At 47.0% G+C, this 18,617-nt stretch overlaps 2 protein-coding genes across 12 annotated transcripts in view; one reads left to right on the plus strand and one right to left on the minus strand.

The window, feature by feature from the left end:
* The first annotated feature begins 165 nt into the window (after window positions 1-165).
* Window positions 166-9,591, plus strand: TP53INP2 (tumor protein p53 inducible nuclear protein 2). Of its 2 annotated transcripts, none has more exons than XM_055544839.1 (4): window positions 166-386; window positions 1,400-4,989; window positions 5,350-5,647; window positions 6,185-9,591. In XM_055544839.1, the coding sequence occupies exons 2-4, from the start codon at window positions 4,863-4,865 to the stop codon at window positions 6,432-6,434; spliced, it is 675 nt and encodes a 224-aa protein (XP_055400814.1). In that variant the 5' UTR covers window positions 166-386; window positions 1,400-4,862; the 3' UTR covers window positions 6,435-9,591. The 2 variants fall into 2 exon arrangements, with proteins under 2 accessions (XP_055400814.1, XP_055400813.1); XM_055544838.1 differs by having other exon boundaries at window positions 4,809-4,989.
* A 1,114-nt stretch (window positions 9,592-10,705) lies between these two features.
* NCOA6 (nuclear receptor coactivator 6) overlaps window positions 10,706-18,617 on the minus strand; it is a 96,452-nt gene continuing 88,540 nt past the window's right edge. For all 10 annotated transcript variants that reach the window (XM_055544832.1, XM_055544836.1, XM_055544835.1 and 7 more), the window contains one exon: window positions 10,706-11,278. In XM_055544832.1, coding sequence (XP_055400807.1) covers window positions 11,235-11,278 — 44 coding nt within the window. In that variant the 3' untranslated portion in view covers window positions 10,706-11,234. The remainder of the gene's footprint in view (window positions 11,279-18,617) is intronic.

Here is an 18,617-nt window from a genome sequence, read left to right on the forward strand (position 1 = left end):
TTTCTCCAGGCCTCCTCTTCCCTAGCCTGGGAGTCTGGGATCCCCGCGAGGGAGCCACTAGCCGGATAGCCGCGGAGGAGGTGGGGAGGGGGGATCCGCAGCCTGGGATTGGCCGCCGCTTGGCCGGGCGGTGACGCGAGGCGGGCGGGCCCCTTTGTGACGTCACAATCAGCTGTTTGAACGTTCCAATTTGTGCCTTGAGTCCAGCAGCCGCGGCTGTAGACTCAAAGCCCAGCGCACGAGCGCAGTCACTCTGAGCCTCCGACGCGCTCCCAACCCAGCCCCCGCGATGCTGCCGGGCCTGTGATCCGCCGCCGATTCCGGGACACTCCGCCTCACAACTACCTCAGCGCCACCTGGGCCCGCCGCACCGCCCCAGTTCCCAGGTGAGTTCCGACCGGCTTTGGCCTGGGGGGCTCCTGGAGCCTCGGGACACGCCCCGCGCCCCCAGTTCCCGGGTCTTTGTCGGTCTCCGCGGGCGGCTGCCGGGGCTGCATTCTGGGCTCCGGATTGGCTGCCCCAGCCCGGTAGACCGTGACGTCTCTCTATTTGCATATGACTTTGAGACGTCACCAAGGCCGGCACCGCCCCCCCCGCAACCCCCTCCCGACTCGGGTCGCTTGTCCTCCGGTGACCCGTTGGGCGCTGGGTCGGAACTGGGCCCAAGAGTGAGGGACGCTGAAGGCAGCGGGACCAGAGGGCCCTCTTGTTTCCTGGGCTAACCCAGGAGCTGAGGTCAAACCTCTGATCTTCTACTTTGTCCTTGAGACCTGAGAGGTTCGAAGAGACTGAGAGAGGTTCCGAAGGCTCTATTGGGTCTAGATAGGGAGAGGGAGTTGTCACAAGTTCAGGAGCCCCTGAAGCTCGAACTCTAGATCGCTGGGGCAACGCCAGGTAGTGGTGCAATCTCCTCCCTCTGACGCCAGGCTCTGCGCCCCTGGGACTAACATAATAACATTCTCCTAATCCCTGAAGTGTGTGCAGCGCCTTAGCTGACGTCGTTCCCAGCCCCCGAACTAGGGGTCTTACAGCCCATTTCATGGAAGAAGAAACCGAGGCCCTGAGAGGGGAAGTGGCTTACTCAAGGTCGTGCAGCTAGTTAGAGTCATGCCTCCCTAGTGAGTGGCGGATGCATTAGCCACTGGCACATACCTAGTAGAAGCTTATTACAAATAACAAGTTACACATCCTCCTTGCACTTAAGACTCTACTTGGGTTAGTTCAGTTCAGTCGCTCAGTTGTGTGGGACTCTTTGCAACCCCATGGACTGCAGCACGCCAGGCCTCCCTGTCCACCAACTCAAACTCATGAGTCGGTGATGCCATCCAACCACTTGGGCTAAGCCCCATCCAAATTTGATAATGCTCCCAGGTTTCCTCACTCCTGGATCTTTTTCCAGGAAGTCTCTGGAAACTGGGTCCCCTTTTGAGGCCCCCATCCTCATTCTGTACCTCAGAGTTCTGGAACCCAGAAAATCACTGCCTCCCACCTGTTTTGGCCACAGAAAGGTGAGTCAATGGCTGCATCAGGGTGTCTCCTGGGCCAGTGTTGGGATGGGGTGGAGATGAGAGTTCCCTCTGTTTGGCTGTCCTTCACCTCCCACCCTGGTGGCTCAGATGGTAAAGAATCTGTCTGCAATGCAGGAGACCAGAGTTCGATCCCTGGGGTCGGGAAGATCCCCTGGAAGAAGGAAATGACCACCCACTCCAGAATTCTTGTCTGGAGAATTCCATGGACAGAGGAGCCTGGCAGGCTGCAGTCCATGGAGTCACAAAGAGTTGGACACAACTGAGCAACTATCATTTTCACCTTGCACCCCTAGAGCTGCCAGCTAGAAAAGATTGACCTGGACTAGTGCTGGTGATTACAAAGCATGTGCTCCCCTGTCTCTGCTCACAGAGAAGCACCGGAGACCCAGCAGGAGAGCCTCTGACTTTTCAAGTAGATGGGCATATGGGTTGGACCAAGAGTCCTATCTCAGCCTAGACTCTGCTCACAGATGGGCTGGGGTAGAGGTGGCTTGGGGATCAAGTGTTATTCCGGGCACAGCTGTTGCAGTTATTAAAGGGAATCGTTCTCCCAGGAGCAGAACTGGGAATGTGAGAACCAGGAAGTTGGCAGGGCTGGGAAAGAAAAATTCTGGGAGCCTCCCTCTGTGGTCATGAGAAGGGGGCAGGCACTGGCTGGCTGGTGAGGTTGTCACTTCTGGCTCTGTCACTGACTTGCTGTGTGACCTCGGGCAGGGAGCTTTCCCAGCCCTAAGCCTTCCTTACCTCAATCTGTTTGTAATTTGAAGAGGCCTGGAGCAGACTCTGGTACACAGTGGGTGCTCTGGTAAATGCAGGATGAATCTCAGTGCCAGGAACCTCAGACCCTTTTATAGCTGGACAGAGGGCCCCCTAAGAGGGGCAGCAACTTGATAAAAATCTGACTCCTGTCTTACTTCCCCTGTCTCCCCTGCATTGTTATATTTTGGGGGACTGTTTACTGAGGGGTTCCTGACTGTGTACACTTTGGACCAAAGGCTCAGTGACCTGGTGCTAGGCCTGTTCTGCCACCATCTAGCTGTGTGTCTTTGGACGGACTTATGTCCTCTGATCCTCAGCTTATAAAATGGGCTGGGTGAATATCATGGTTTCTGAAACACCTGTTCACTTTATTTCCATTTTCTCGATGAAGCAGTAGGTCCTTGGAAAGAGGGTGTGCCTCATCAAGGCCCCAGTCTTTCCCTTCCTTCAGGAGGGGTCAAACTCTGAATTTTTGGTAACTGAGTCACTAACTCCCTGTGGCTACAAATGGGCTGGGATATGTGGCTTGTGCTGGGCGGGCACTGATTGAGGGTGGCCCAACCTTTCATAATCCCTGAAAATCTACCACCAGGGAGGCCGACACCCAGGCACCACTTCCTTCTGGAGGCCACTGTGGGGTCTGCAAATGTATACATACTCTCAGGGTGTAGAGCTTAGGTGATTCTGTGGCAAATGTGAAAAATATACCCAGGGATTGGAAGAGGTGCAACAACCATAGAAATACCCCAGGTGGATTTGCAAAAAGAGTAGAATGCCTCCAGGGAATGGCCGTGTGACTGTATCCCCAGGGAGCTTTATAGAAAGTGTGGAAACATCCTTAGAGGAAAGTGACAAGTGGCTGAGTAGCAAAACTGTTGGCTGTCTTCAGGAGAGTCAAACTTTAGGGACATCCAGGGGGCCTGGCCAGCAGCCCCTAACCCAGGACTACTTCTAGTCCTGAAGTAGGTTTGGTGTTTCCATTCCTGGAGCAGGGAATGGAAACCTTTCTCATCTTCAGCCAGGGAAGGACTGATTGAGGGCTTGAGTCCTGGTCCAACCCTCAGTCCTCATCCTTAAGGGCTCTTGGGGTCTGATAGCTCTCTCCCTCCATCATCACCTCCCACTGACCTGCTGTCTCCCTGGGACCAGGCAACCTGATCTTCCTCCCTAACCAGGGATGCTATCCTTGAGCAGGAGCTTGGAAATAGTGGGGATGAGGGGGCCTGTGGGAATAGGACCTTCATCTGACAGACACAATTGAGGTTTATGTAATCACATGGTGCGATGGTAGCTGTTTTGTGGGATTTCTGCTAGTGAGCCCTTTTCAAGCCACACAGGCTCAAGTTTCTTTTTCTTTTTAAATTTTATTTGGCTGTACCAGGTCTTAGTTGCAGCGCTCGGGATCTTCAATTTTCCTTGCAGCATGTGGGATCTAGTTCCCTGACCAGGGATGGAACCTGGGCCCCTGAGTTGGGAGGGCGGAGTCTTAGCCACTGGACCACCAGAGAAGACCCCTCAAGTAGTGATTCTTAATCTCTGGGGTCAAGAACTGCTGTTTAGGAAATCATGATGAAAACCAAGGTCCTTCTGTTCAGAAAAATACACATGGACCATGGTCCCAGGTCACTAAATTAAAAATGCCTAACCCAGACAGATACCCAGCAAAGGCAATGGAGTATAGTGATCTGGAATCTGCATGGATCAGAATCCTTCCTCTGTGTCTTACTAGCTGTGAGATTTTAGGCAAATCATCTTATGCCTCTGAGCCTCAATTTCTTCACCTGTAAAAGAGGGCTAATAATTATATCCATTTCCTAGAGTTATTGTGACTATTACATGAGGCAATATAGGTTAAAGGCTTAATACAGTACTTGGCACATGAATATTAGCTATATGGTGATGATGATGATGATGATAAATAATTACAATATTGGGCAATTTCTTCCTTGCCTGGAGAAGTGTTTTTACCCTTCATGGTAGCTGTTCTGTGGGATTGGTCCAGGTTGGACGTCCAGTCCTTTGAGGACCTTCCCTGATAGAGTTTTATATATCAGTCCTAGAGCATGCAATAATATTAGCAATTATTAATAATAAACCAGTTGATTAGTTTATTGAATGGTTAGTCTGTATCCAGGTACTGTTCTGAGCACTTTGTGTTTAGCTCATTTAATTCTCATGAGAGCCCAGAGGAGGATACTATTATTAGCTCATTTAATTCCTTTAAAGCCTGAGAGGAGGATACTATTATTCTTGCCATTTGACAGATGAGAAAACTAAAGCACTGATACCTTAAATAACTTCTAAGATCATACAAAAAACAGAAAAGCCTGAAGGCAGGCTGAATTAGCAGAAAGTGAACAAACAACACACACACACAAACACACACACGCACAGGGCAAAGCTTTCCCACACATTTCCATTGTACTCTTATCAATGTTCTGGGTGCTGGGGAAGGTATCCCCAGCCAGGAGTTGGGGGGAGAGCAGTCCCTAGTACCTCTGACTCCTCTCTACCTCACAGGTTTCTGCACTGCCATAGATCATCCCCCTCCCCAGGCCTCTTTGCTTCCCCACCATGCTTCAGCGCCTCACCAGCCTCTTCTTCAGTCCCCCACCACCTGCTGCCGAGGACCCCAACTGCCCCCAAGCCTTCGTCTCTGAGGAGGATGAAGTGGATGGCTGGCTCATCATTGACCTGCCCGGTGAGTCTGGGGCCAGGACTGACTCCTGAGCCTGTGAAGTTTTCATTAGGGCACGTAGTCCACCCATTGAGCAGGGAGCTGCTAGGGGACTGGGGAGTTCCCAGGGCAAATTGGGGCTGAGGCAGTAGCATTGGAGGTAGGGGTAACAGCGCCCTTCCATGCAAGCTGGGGCTGTCTCCTGGCAGAGGTGTTGCAGTCCATACCTCACGTGCCCTAGGGCAGCAGGTCGAGACTTGTGGGTGGCCCCTGGGTGTGGCTGGCGGGGCTGCGGGGCTGACTGACGATGCCCTTTCTCTCCCTGTCCCATTGTGTCCTGTGTGTGTGTTTCCCCACTGCGCCCCCTCCTTCCGTAACCCATAGACAGCTTCACAGCTCCACCCAGCCCCGGAGCTGCAGCTGTCCCGGCCGGCCGCCCTCCGCCCGCACCCTCCTTGATGGATGAAAGCTGGTTTGTTACCCCTCCGGCCTGTTTTACTGCAGAGGGGCCTGGACTCGGGCCTGCCCGCCTCCAGAGCAGCCCCCTGGAGGACCTCCTCATCGAGCACCCTAGCATGTCCGTTTACGTGACCGGCAGCACCATAGTGCTGGAGCCTGGCCCTCCCTCCCCGCATCCAGAAGACGACGAAGCTGCCCTGCCTGACGGAGACTCTAGCGACGGGTGAGCGGGCCGGGAGCGGAGCCTGGAGGCCTAGAGAGGAGTGTCTTGGAGCCCAAGAACCCCCTGGCACTGACCGGGAGGACGCTTTAGAGGCGGGTGTTCGAGGCAAAGGCCGGGGCCGATGGGCCAGGATGTAGCTCGGCCTGAAGGCAAAGGAGCCTTTGAGATTGGGATAGGCGTGGCTTCGTGGCTGGGGCGGGGCTTGAGAAAGACTGGAGCAGAGGCTTGTGGTCTGTAGAGGTTGGAAGGGCGAGGCCGCAGAGCTAAGGAGGTGTTGGGGTAGGGTACAGAATGCCAGGGTCGAATCGGAAGTTGAAGCTGAGCCTTCACGGGGCCACATTTACCCGTTTTAGAGTCTAGGACCGAGGAGGCATCTCCGGGGTGGCTTGGAGGAAGGGCTGGTACCCACGAGAACGGCATTGGGCGCCCCCTTCTGAGCAGAGACCAAATCTTGAGGAGGGTGCGGGGACAAATGGGAGGTGCCAGCACGCCCCTCGATCTGTCCAGCCCTGACTGACTCGCTGTCTCTCCCCGCAGGGAGCTGGCGCCTGCTCGCCGCGAACCTCGGGCCCTGCACCACGCCGCCCCTCTGCCGGCGCGGGCTGCGCTGCTGGAGAAGGCGGGTCAGGCGCGGCGGTTGCAGCGGGCCAGGCAACGGGCCGAACGCCACGCGCTGAGCGCCAAGGTGGTGCAGCGGCAGAACCGCGCCCGCGAGAGCCGTCCGCGCCGGCCCAAGCACCAGGGCAGCTTTGTCTACCAGCCCTGCCAGCGCCAGTTCAACTACTGAGCTTCCACCGCCGTGCTGCAAACCCCTAGCTGACTCCCGACCCCATCCAGCCCCTCCGCTGCAGCCAGTGTGCTGATCAAGGGGGCGCCTTCAGCCCACCTCGGGCTGGATACCATAGCCTCCCTTCTTAAGTGTGTGAGGTGGGCTGATCGCCCCTCTCCCCCACTCCTTCTTCCCTTTCTCTGATCCTCTAATCTGCCTCTGAACGCACTCCTCACCCCGCTCCGCAACCCCACCCCCCCACCCCCCCCACCCCCGCCCCGCTCTCACCTTCTGGCCCCTTCTGGCATCTAATCCTCCATCTCACCCACTGACAGTCGGTCTTTCTTCCCTGGTTCCCCTTCTGGATCTTTGCTCTAACACTCTCCATCCCCATCCCCATCCCTCCAGTCCTCTATTTCCGGCCCACTCCTGTTTCTGAGACTGTCTTCTTCCAGTCTCATATCTGGCTCATTCCCTACCTTCAGCTCCCACTTTACAAGCCTCACTCTATCCAATGTTTGGACTTGCATTCACTCCTGCTCCCTTATTACTCAGTGATTCTCCCAGTGAGACTAGAGGGTTCTGCCTTTACTCTCCCCCTTCCCTCTCCTCTGGATGCTGGGCTCCCTGAAGTTGCTCAGGCATGGAAAGGTAAGGTATGTGGGAAAGGACTGTGAGATGTGAGTTAGTGGGAGAAAGGGGAGGGAATCGAGGAAAAGAGGAAAACCTATTGGAAGGGTAGTCAGGTCAGGTGGGTTGAGATGCTGTAAGGAGCAGGGCACAGTAGGGGCTCACACTGTGCTTGCTCAGAGAGGCCAAGCCTTGCTCTCAAGCTGGAGCCTGGAGTCTACTCCCTCATCCTTTTTCTATAATTCACCTCCCAAATCTCTTCCTGCAATCAAACCCTCTGCAGATCCCTGTGTCTGAAGGGCTTAGTTAGTACCTTGCTACCCTTACCTGCAACATGTCAACTTAGCAGTAAAGGCTGGGCAAAGCCCTGCCATCCTAGATATCTGTTCATATGCCCAAGGTGCTAGAACTAGCTTAGGAGAGATGCAGGCTGGAGGGATTCTAGGCAGGGGAAGGACACACCCCAGAATAAGAATGGAGAATGGTGATGCTGGGGAGGACAAGCTGTGGGGTGAAGCCATCCCAAGAATGGCAGTTCAGCCTTTATCTTGCCTCTGGCCTGGTATTTCACACTCTGCCAGGATGGCTAATAAACAGTCTTGGGTAGGAGGCCAGGAGCCCCACTGCCCCAATCCCCATAGTCCCTACCCAGGTTCAGGGCCTTTAAGGAGGGCTTTCTTCATTTTCTTTCCCAGGGCTCTCTCCCTTTCTAGGCTGCTGGGGAGAAATAGGTACCCTACGGTTTCCTCTTCCCTTCTCTTCCATTAAGTACCTGGGAGAGGGGACCTGGATACCTGGATGAGACACAGGGGACAGGGCAGTCAGCTTTCTCCTTCTCACTGCAGGATTGAATTTTGGGCTCAGACACCAGCAACAGCCTCTTGGGATGCCCCGAGTTGCTTCTTTCCTTTTTCTAACTGTCCTTTTCTAGTGTGTGCTCTTTCTTCCTGGAAACTTTTACTATTTCCTATTACATACTAACATAGGTCTTCCCCCTCACTCCAGTTCTAGGTTTCTAGGCCTCATGGCCACACTGAAGTTTAGAGAAAACTCTGCAGTTCCATGAAGCAAAGGCAGCTGCCCTCCCTGACCTGCTAACCCTAGGCCTCATGGGGGGTGTATGGATAAGGGAGCGGGTAGCCCTACAGATGTTGGGATGGGGACAGAGGAAGCCCTGTTTGGGTCTCCTGCACAAGGGAATAAGCCACATTTACAATATAAAAGCAGTTCAAAGTCCCCATATTGGTCCACTAGGGCTCCAGTAGTTGACAGCCTTGCTTCTCTCCCCAAGGTTACAACCTAATCTCTGATTCTTCCAGCTACTCCTTGGTTACATCACAGCCAGCTTAGGGTCTTCAGCACTTCCAAGAGCTGAAACTCCCTCCAGCACTTCTTACCTACTCTTTCGCTGCCAGCTGGAGCTTAGGCTCAGTTCTGGGCAGTGCTGTTCACAACCCTTCTGTGGGGGAAAAGTGAGTTAGAGCATTTGGCTCCAGCTTTGGAAGGCCCCTACCTTACCCATAATTCTGAAGGCTCCTGTAGTTCTAGAACCCTCCAATATCATCACCTAGCTGGCGGCAAGGCTCATATTTTTTTACTTTCTTATAGATTTCTGTAGCATTTGAGTGTGGCAATATTTTAATTGTGTATAGATCTCTAAGAACCAACACTAGTTGGTCTCCTGTTAGTCTGACTCCTGAAGCATCAGACCTCGTCATACTGTACTGACTGTGTATGTGCCTTTCACCTTGAGCATGCTTCAGGATTTTTTTTAAACCACAGAACTTGAATACATGAGGGAACCAGAACTCACAAAGTCCTATGCAACCTCAGACAGGAGGAGGTTAGAGAGTCTGTCCTTATGGATGTTTTTAGAGACCCTGGAGAAGTCTGTTCCAGACTGTATTACTTCATGTCAGCACTACCAGCGCTTTGCCAAAACTCAGTACGTGAGAGGGACCCGTTTCTAGAGTGTGTCCCAGTTACATTAAAGGACAACTTCCAGTAATTCCCCAATACAGCTCTCTTCAGGCTGGGTTTCATTTCCAGCTCTTGCCAGTCTGGCCCCACCAGGGTACTGCGTGTATGAATGCAGTGTGCCGCTGTTTTGGAGTATGCTTGCTCCCTGACCCTTGTCTGGAACCCTGGTAGTCTGCTCTGACACATGATGTCAGGTACAATGAGGACCCCACCAGAGCTCCTGGATGACTCCTCAGATCCATGTGGGTTTCTGTGAGGGAACTGAAGGCAGACATAACATGGCCCCTCGTACCTTTCCTCTTGCCCTGCCCCCTGGTTCCAGGTGGAACCAGTAAGATGAGTGCATCCCTCTTGGGTGTTTTGTGTTGAGACCGGCTGAAAAGAGGAGACTCTGGTTGACCATGTTGTGACATGTTGCAGACTTGAGGACACAACCCCCTCAGCCTGGTCATGTGGCATGCCTGTGGATGTGTGTAACAGGATTCTGATTGTTAGACTGTAATGTTATTCCTCTATGGGAGAAAAAGTTAATATATAGAAAAACAAATAAAAATCTATTTAAAGCACATTATGCTTTCTTCCTGAGTAGAGCTAAAGTTGAAGCACTTTGCAATCTCACACACAGTACTGACACAGTGTGTTATTATAAGGCTGGGTTTGGTTCTGGTTGTGTGTGTGTCATACAGGGGAGGAAAAGGGTAGATGAGCTTGCTGGTGACAGAGCCAGACAATGTGGTGTGACTCAGCAATAACTTTTAGAGAATCCTTATAATGCAAGACACGTTTTAAAAAATGAGAATAAGAACATGAGAATCACCAATTCATTCTTTGGGTCTCAGGCACTGGCTTACGGAGCCACTGCCGGGGAAGGGATGGAGTATATGTCTAGCTATAGGAGACACAGCAGAAGGCTGGGGCCCAGACCAAGATAAAGACAAGACCTCAAGTATTGATGTCCCCTGAATGTTGGGGGTAGGAGAGGGGCAGAAGCATCTGGTTTAGAGACCACAATTTTTAATATAAGGACAGAGCCAGGAAAGGCAGAAACCTAGGCATATTCATAAGTCACCCCGAGCCACGGTGATGCAAATTAGAAACAGAGCAGCCAAAGAGTGGAACACAGTGGGTATCTCTGAACTACATAATGCAAAATGACCACTTTTATTTGGGAGCTGCTCCATCTAACCACAGATATGGACTGAAGTTAGAAACCTGACCTAAACTGGGCTAGATTCTTGATGCTGTTATGAAAAATCTTGCTGGTCGGTCTGGGCTTCTCTCTTGAATGGAGGAGGTGTATAAATGCTTGTTTTGGAGCAATCGTGCATGCAGAAGCAGATGAAAGAGGTAGAGAAAAGTGCCATCTGATTTGCTGATTGCTCCCCGTTTCTAGATGATCCTGGGTGACTTTGATCCTAAGTTGATTCTGTTATTTTCAACCAAAGGAAATCTGACCAATATCAAAGTGCCTGGTACAGTGCTAAAAAAGAGCTAATTTTCCAAAGCCAAGGAATGAGCTGAGTGCACAAGTATGTTCATTTCCCACAACTTCCCAGATGGGCATCTCAAGCACGACGAAGACAAGATGGAATTCTAATTTACAAAGAAGGCTGTTCCTATTCCCTTACGGTCCAAAGAAAGAGCCTGCTTACCCAATAATCCCTTACCAATAACATACGTTTATGTTCTAGGACAAAAGACATTTATTTAACACATTCAGTATTTCACATTGTACAAACCCTTAGATTCTCTTTATTCACTGGTCCATTTCTACAACAAATACATCCAAAACACTATATAATAAAATTATTTACAACATTTCCAAATGAGAAGATTTCCTGTTGCCCTACTACTGCTATTCACACACAGTACTTCCACGGCACAATACATCATTAGAGATCTAAAAATGCTCACCCTGTACTCTAGGCTGCTTAGGAAATGTGAAAACTAATAACATAATCGCATTAGCTCCTCTCAATACATGGCAACATTTTAGAAACCTTGAACTTCCTCTTGCAACACCAAAATGGTTCAACAACTCTGCTTTCCCCATTGCACTTTACGAAACAGGCTGCAGGAACTAGGAAAAAGACCACGTTATTAAAATAACTAACTGTACAGAAATGGATTTTTAAAAAGTCACAGCTCAAAATTGCTTTTTGTAAAATTCACACACATTTACAAATATCAAGTCGTCGTCCAGCTTGTTTACTTGGATTTTCTTCGCTTGGATTGCACCGCACTGGTTACGTCTGTGGGGGAGAAAGGAAAGACATGTTCAGCTGAGGCAACTTTTTACTGCAGTGCCTTTCAGGCAATCCACAAGAACCAGGGCTGACCTGAGTGGAGGCCTACTGGACTCTGAGTCAGTCTAAGGGCCTCAAAAGGCCCACTTAGTATGAAGAGGGTCTCAGGCTTCTTGGCCTGATAAGACTAGGGCCTGGCTGGCAACTGGGGAAATGTTATACAGGTAGTAGGCGGTGAAGCAAACATACATGGAAAAGGTGCCAAGGTGGGGACAGCCTCTTTAACCGGGCAATTACTCCACCATCTCCATCACCTGTTTCCATCACTCAACAAAATGATGGATAGACTGATAATGCTTTTAGTCAGAAATCAATGAGTGATGCTACAAGCAAGTGAGTGCCAGAGTACAAAACAAAGCAAAACAGCCTCTGGATCCCTTCTGGGGCTAAGCCATTTTTTTTACACTGAAGAACTCTTTAGCCGTGCCATAGTCGAAGTCTCTTAACATGACCATGACCTTGGTCAGGAAGTGTCTACTATGGCCTAATAGCAATTCGGAGCATGCCACAGCATGCTCTGAGCCCAGGTGAGCCTGAAGGTTTCATGGAAGAGGTGGGAACTGAGAGGTTTATATCAGTGACAGGGTAACAGTGACATAAAAGGGAGGGAAGGAGTGTGTTTTAATTCCTTTAGTATTATGTCTTCAACCAACCAACTTAATCTTTTCCCATATTTAAACCATCTTTCTCAAAAACTTTTCAACATAAGTCTTCTACAGCAAAGTAACAATGAATAGCCTAAAGCTCTCCAACTGTAAACATTTCTTTAAAATCTCATATTAATATTAAAATTCACCCTCATTCTTCATGCTGCTCCATAATAGATATTTTTGATTTAAAGTATTTTTACTTCCCAATAAGGACCAAAAAAGTGCTTTCTATTTAACATAAATGTGTCGGATGAATTCAACTTACCCCTTTCTAGAAACTAGGCTGAATTTTCTGATGCTGCACATTATTAGGTTCAGTATTCTAAGCAATTTTTATTTTCTTTTTTGTATTATATCATATTTTGAGAACCCAGACTTAAAATGTACATGCAAAAAGCAAAAATTTCACTAAGTAAAATTTTAGCTAAGTAACTGCTAAGAAGTGAAACCTAGATGATTTTCTAAAAGGTGGCCTCTGTGGTGATTTCAGGCTTCTGTTGGTAGAAGTTTCAATACATCTTGCTTCTTGCGGGGAGATCGTGATGCTCATGCCAGGTGGTAGAATTAGTTTCTCTGATTTACTCATTAGTCTTTTGCTAATTGGAGGACAGTAAATCTGATACGATGTTGATAATGGTGTTATTTTAATTCCATGTAAATAAACCGAGTCCCACATAGCACACGACTCCCCATGATCAATCAACTCTTTACATCCACCACCTCTCAACCTTCACTTTCATTGTAGATTTGTCATTTGTAGTGAAAACATACAGGGTTTTGTCTTTTTTTTTTTTTTTAGGGTTTTGTCTTGACTAAGTGTTCATCCTTAGAAAAATATCTGTTACTTAGGTCAACTTTGGGAGCTTCTCCTTTGTTACAATATGAATGATCAAGTGGTGTGTCTAAGCAACATATGTGGCTGGGAAGCATGGTTAGCAGTGGGGGAATAAACAACCTTAGGCTCCGCCCTCCATTCCCTCCTTGCTTGTTCCCATCTGTCAGTGCTCCAAAGCACCCAGGGATCTGGCAGGCTGCCTCTGCTTCTGAGGATGAATCAATGAGTGGGGCCATGAGCAAACAAGTTATCTATGCTAGAAACTGCAAAAAAAATAAAAGTCTTTTCGATACTAGGGTGAGAGGTGGCAGTGGTGGTGTAGGGTGTACATTTATACTTCCATGAAAAAGAAAACTTGGTCCTGAAGTCTCTATCACCTTCTCTGGATAAATCCAGCCAATCTGGTCACAGAGCAAAGTTACCTTTGATGTTTCTATAAACCTGAAAAGTTATTTTTATGGTTCAATTTTATACTCCCTCTAAAATATTATCACCTTTACCATTCCATTGAACACAATAAGAAAATCCAGTAGCTAAGTTTTTAAGGTAAGGAATTCTGGGGAAGTAATGTAGTAGGTGAAGGTATATTCAGGATGTATTTAATATGTAAGGCCTGCTTCTTATGGCCACCTAGCTTATCTGATTATGCATAATCCTACCCCAAGCCCCTATTATAAACACCATATGGGGGAAAAAATCACATACATTATTGAAAAACTCTCAGTTTTTTTTATTTTTTTTTAACCATCAAATATCTTTTTATTTTTGGCTGCACTGTGCTGCTTGCCAGGATCTTAGTTCCTTGACCAGGGATTGAATTGAACTTGGGCCATGGCAGTGAAAGCCCAGAATCCTAACCACTAAGCCACCAGGGAACTCCCAACCTTCAAGGATTTTATAAATTAATGTCTTCACAGATACACAAATAGTCCAAAGACTAATATACTTACTTCACTGATGTTCATATTTTACAATTGACTATATGGTAAAAGTGAGGGTCAGTAACAGTCTTTCACGTGGTGTTTATGTATGTCCCTGGGAAACATTTAAATTTGTAATTTGAAAGGGCATTTTTAAAGTAATTTTTAAATGACTGTCTCATTTTTTGACCATAAGCAAATTTGGCCAAATCTATATAGTTCAAGGTTCTATTAAATCTTCTAGTATGTGAACTTTACCTTCTACGGAGTTTTATAAATTAACCTTGACCTTGCTCACTTCATTACGCTTTTTACTATTCTTCTTCTAGCCAAGATTCCACTTAATTGTAAAAAAATTCTGGAAATTTCCTTTCAAAATCTGTATGGCTTGTTTCTAAATGACTACAAGAGTACAGTTTCAGGCAGTTACTATTCAGGGTTTTCCTGGGTCTCCCACGTTGCAGGCAGATTCTTTACCAGCTAAGGCACCAGGGAAGCTCTTTCCTTCCATAAGATGTATCTAATTATGCTTATTCTATAATAACAACACCTACATTTCAAGTGTATCTGTATCAGTTCACTCAGTCTTATTCAACTCTTTGTGACCATCTGAGCCACTGATTCCAGTGTATCTGTATACTCTGTGCTTTTTAGATTGCTGCTTTTCAAGTCACTAGCTGTGGACAGGACAGAATTATCACCCCACTTTGTTGTCACAGGCATCTAAGGGCACACCAGGGACACCCACAGCTACTGCCGATTACAGCTTGTTCTGAACTTCCCTCTTATTAGGATATTTGGTTTCAAACTTGTACACCAAATTTCATCTTTTTAACTACTGATCCTTTTTCCCAGTTGAAAATATAACACAAAGCTACTATAGACGTAAGACTAAATATAGAATGACAAGGGAAACTACAAAAATCATTTCTATGGGAATGGGGAATTGATCATGTCAGGAAGCAGAACTACTCATCTGCGTATCTGTAAACACATCTGATCAAGTGCAATTTTAAAAAGTTCACTGATTGGTGGGAGCCAATTTTCATTGTCTGTAATTAAAAGTGGCAGGACGGGGGACTCTGGAGGTCAGGTGGTTAACAATCTGCACTTCCGGCACAGGGTGTAGGGGTTCAATCCCTGGTCAGGTAACTAAGATTCCACATGGCATGAGGTGTGGCCAGATTAAAAAAGAGGCAGGGTGCTGGGGGTTGGTGGTGCGGCGGGGGGAACCCAATCAAACAAAATCAAACAACAGATTGGAGAGAGTGACCCATCGACCATGTGGGCCTTGCTGGACTTGCGCAGAAATCATCATTCCCACCAGCTCCAATCTGGTAGTCTGGTGGGCCTTGGTTAGCATGAGGTAAGCAAACTCTTTTCTCAAAGCAGAAGCATGATGAAGGTCACTGGTTTTCCAATAATACAGAAAGTACCAATACTTCTCATTATAAACTGCTCATAATATTTCTCAGCTTTCAAGATTCTCGTGAAAAAACACAGACTGTTTCTGATTTTGTTTGGGCATATATGACCAAAATCTTAAGAGTACAAAAAGGCAAAACCCTCTCTTCCTTTCAAAACTTGAAGTATTGATGCTGCAGGAAGATGTTTCAGGTACCCAGCACTATATAAGTCTACAAGTTTGGGACACATGCAGCTTAGAAGCCAGCTTGATATTTTATGACACTGGTTCATTTTTGGATACAACATAGAAGGCCAAATAATATGCATATTAATTCTTTAATCTGGATCCAAGAGCTCTAACACTTAAAAATCAAGAGCTATAGCATTCATTTCTGATTTAAAAAGTAACTTACCCTAGAAGAGTTAAGGATAGATAGCCTGAGGGCTTAAAGCTGATGTGGAGATCTAGACATGACTGTGATTCCTGGGGTCTGGCCAGAACCCTGCCATCCTCTCGGGAGATACTTATGCAGCATTGCTCCATGTAATATCGCAAAGCCTGTGAGTCATTATGACCTCTTCTAAGCCAGTTGCTAAGCCTCAAAGCATGGATGGGACAGGCATTCCAACATGACTACCATCACCTTGGGACAATGTTCAGTTTAAGTGTACAGGCCTGTACACCCCAACCCACTTCTAAAGCAGGCTCCAGCTTTCCATCTTTTCTTGGCTAGCAGTTATCTACAGAGTGGCTCTAATTTGGGCATCTCTTAACTGTCCCAGCTGCCAGATTAGTTCTTTCTGGTGCACTGTAAATGACATCTGTAGTATCCTGAGGCTCTGGGCTCAGGCCAGATTTCCAAAAATCTGGTTGTGTGACATGTTTAAAGGGCAACACTTACTTTCCTGCTTTAAAGATAACTACATACCATATTCTACAGCCTGGAAAACCCTGATCCTTTGGGAAAATACACAGAATTGAGAGGAAGCAGATTTCCTCACAGAACTCCAGGAATCTTCCACGTTATGCTTCCTTCTGAAGAAGTTTTTGCCTAGGAGATGATTCCCCGGGAGGGAGAAGGAAGTTGTTGGTTTCACTTCTGCATCCAAAGTGGGGATACCCACAGGACCCTAACTGTGGTATACATGGTATGTCTGGAGAGGAAGAAGGCCCCTCCCAACCTCTCCCCTATCTGGCAGGCTTGAGGTAAGGTGATGTCTACATCTCTGCTTTGCCTGTACTTGATCTGCAGATTTGCGGCCTCCTCCAGGAACTCTTGTGAGGCATTTGAATTGTGACCCAGAAACGTGACCCAGAAACAGCTGAGCTCTCAGTCAGTGTCTGGTGTTGGGGCATCGCAATCTGCCATGGTCTTCAGGCTGGTATCCTAATGGTGTGTGACTGTTTTGCAGCAGCCCTGTTGATATCAGGCACTTGGCCAAGATCCCAGCTCTTGTCTAACTCGAGCTACTTAAGCTCAGTACACTTTCTGAAAAGATGAAACCCTCCCTCAGTTCCGGGCGTTTGCACACGCTTTACCTTTTACTTGGATGATGCTTCTTCATTCTCAGTCTCAGTTTAAACATCATTTTCTCCAGAAAGCCTACACTGACTTGACAGAAGAACAAAGCATACCAGGTATTGGGTTGACCAAAAAGTTCCTTTGGTTTTTAAGTAAAAATAAAAAACATATTTTTCATTTTCACCAAAGTATTCACTGTTTCGTTCTACTATCTTCCGCCTTTTTTCAGCCAACTTTATAATCCCATCTTCCCAAAACTTCTTATTTTTTTGAGCAAAGAACTCTCCCAGGTACCTTCTACAGTCTTCCAGGGAAAGGAAACTTTTTCCATTAAGAGAATTTTGTAAAGACCAAAATAAATAGAAATCTGAAGGTGCGATGTCTGGTGAATACAGCAGATGAGTGAGAATTTCCCAGCCAAGCTGTAACAGTTTTTGCCCGGTCATCAAAGAAACATGGGGTCTTGTGTTATCCTACTGGAAAATTATGTGTTTTTGTTGACTAATTCCAGAGACTTTTCGTCAAGTGCTGCTTTCAGTTGGTCTAACTGGGAGTAGTACTTGTTGGAATTAATTGGTTTTTTGAAAAGAGCTCCTAATAGAGGACTCTCTTCCAATCCCACCATATACAACATCACTTACTTTGGATGAAGACCTGCCTTTGATGTGGTTGGTGGTGGTTCACGTCACTTGCCCTATGATCTCTTCTGTCCACATTATTGTACAGTTTCCACTTTTCACTGCCCATCACAATTTGTTTTAAAAATGGAACACATTCATTACATTTAAATAGAAAATCACATGCAGAAATATGGTCAAGAAGGTTTTTTTTGCTTATGTGGGATCCAAACATAAAAGTGATTAACATAAACAAGCTGGTGCAAATGATTTTCAAGGCTTGATCTGGATATTTTGAGTATTCAGCTATCTCCTGCATGGTATAACATTGACTAGTCTCAATTAATGTCTCGATTCGATCGCTATCAATTTCAACGGGTCTACCCAGCCATGGAGAATCGTCCAGCAAGAAAACTCCAGCACAAAACTTTGCAAACCACTTTTTACATGTTTGATCAGTCAGAGTAGCTTCTCCGTACACTCCACAGATCTTTGTTTTGCACTTCACTTGTGCTTTTACCTCTCTTGAAATAATAAAGCATAGTATGTAGAAAATGTTCCCTATTTTCTTCCATCTTCAATACTAAAATGGCTACACAAAAAAAATCACCAATTTTGATAAGTTTTTTAAAATACATACTGATAATGATAGCTGTCACAATACAATACAAGAAAATTGTTTTAAATGAAGTTAAAAACAACTAAGCACTACTAGAGCTATCTTATGGAAAACAAACAAACAAACTTTTTGGCCAACCCAATAAATACCTCTACAGTACTACATAACGTTGCTATCATGAGAGCACCATAGCAAAATATTTCTTGATAGCTTATAATCGATGTGACAAAGACTATGTTTTTTCACTGTTACATCCCCAGAGCCTGACATGCAGTAAGTACTTAATATATAGTTGATAGATGGTTATTAACATAATTACTGATTGGATACTCTTGCATTTAGGCACCACAGTAAGCACCAGGCATACCGTGGTGAGCAAAACCAGACATTTCCTGCCCTAACTGAATATGTATATTAACTACTTACCACATACATTGACATAAGTTACAATTGTGGTGTTACGAAGGAGAACATGGTGCTATGATTCCACATAGCAAGGACAACTGAGCTAAGATAAGCAGAAAGAGTGAGAAGTTAATGCGGAAAAAAAAGGAAGAAAGAGAGACTACTCCCCACAATAAGGCATCACATATACCCAGGCTGTGATGAGAGGATGGCATGTCCAAGTTGCTAAGGGAAGTCAAATGAGCTGGGAGAGGTTGACAGGGGCCAGACCAGACAGGACCTGTGGTTCATGCTGACGCTTTTAGACTT

This window comes from Bubalus kerabau, chromosome 13 (genome assembly GCF_029407905.1).
Source record: "Bubalus kerabau isolate K-KA32 ecotype Philippines breed swamp buffalo chromosome 13, PCC_UOA_SB_1v2, whole genome shotgun sequence".
In the NCBI taxonomy this organism is placed as follows: Eukaryota; Metazoa; Chordata; class Mammalia; order Artiodactyla; family Bovidae; genus Bubalus; species Bubalus kerabau.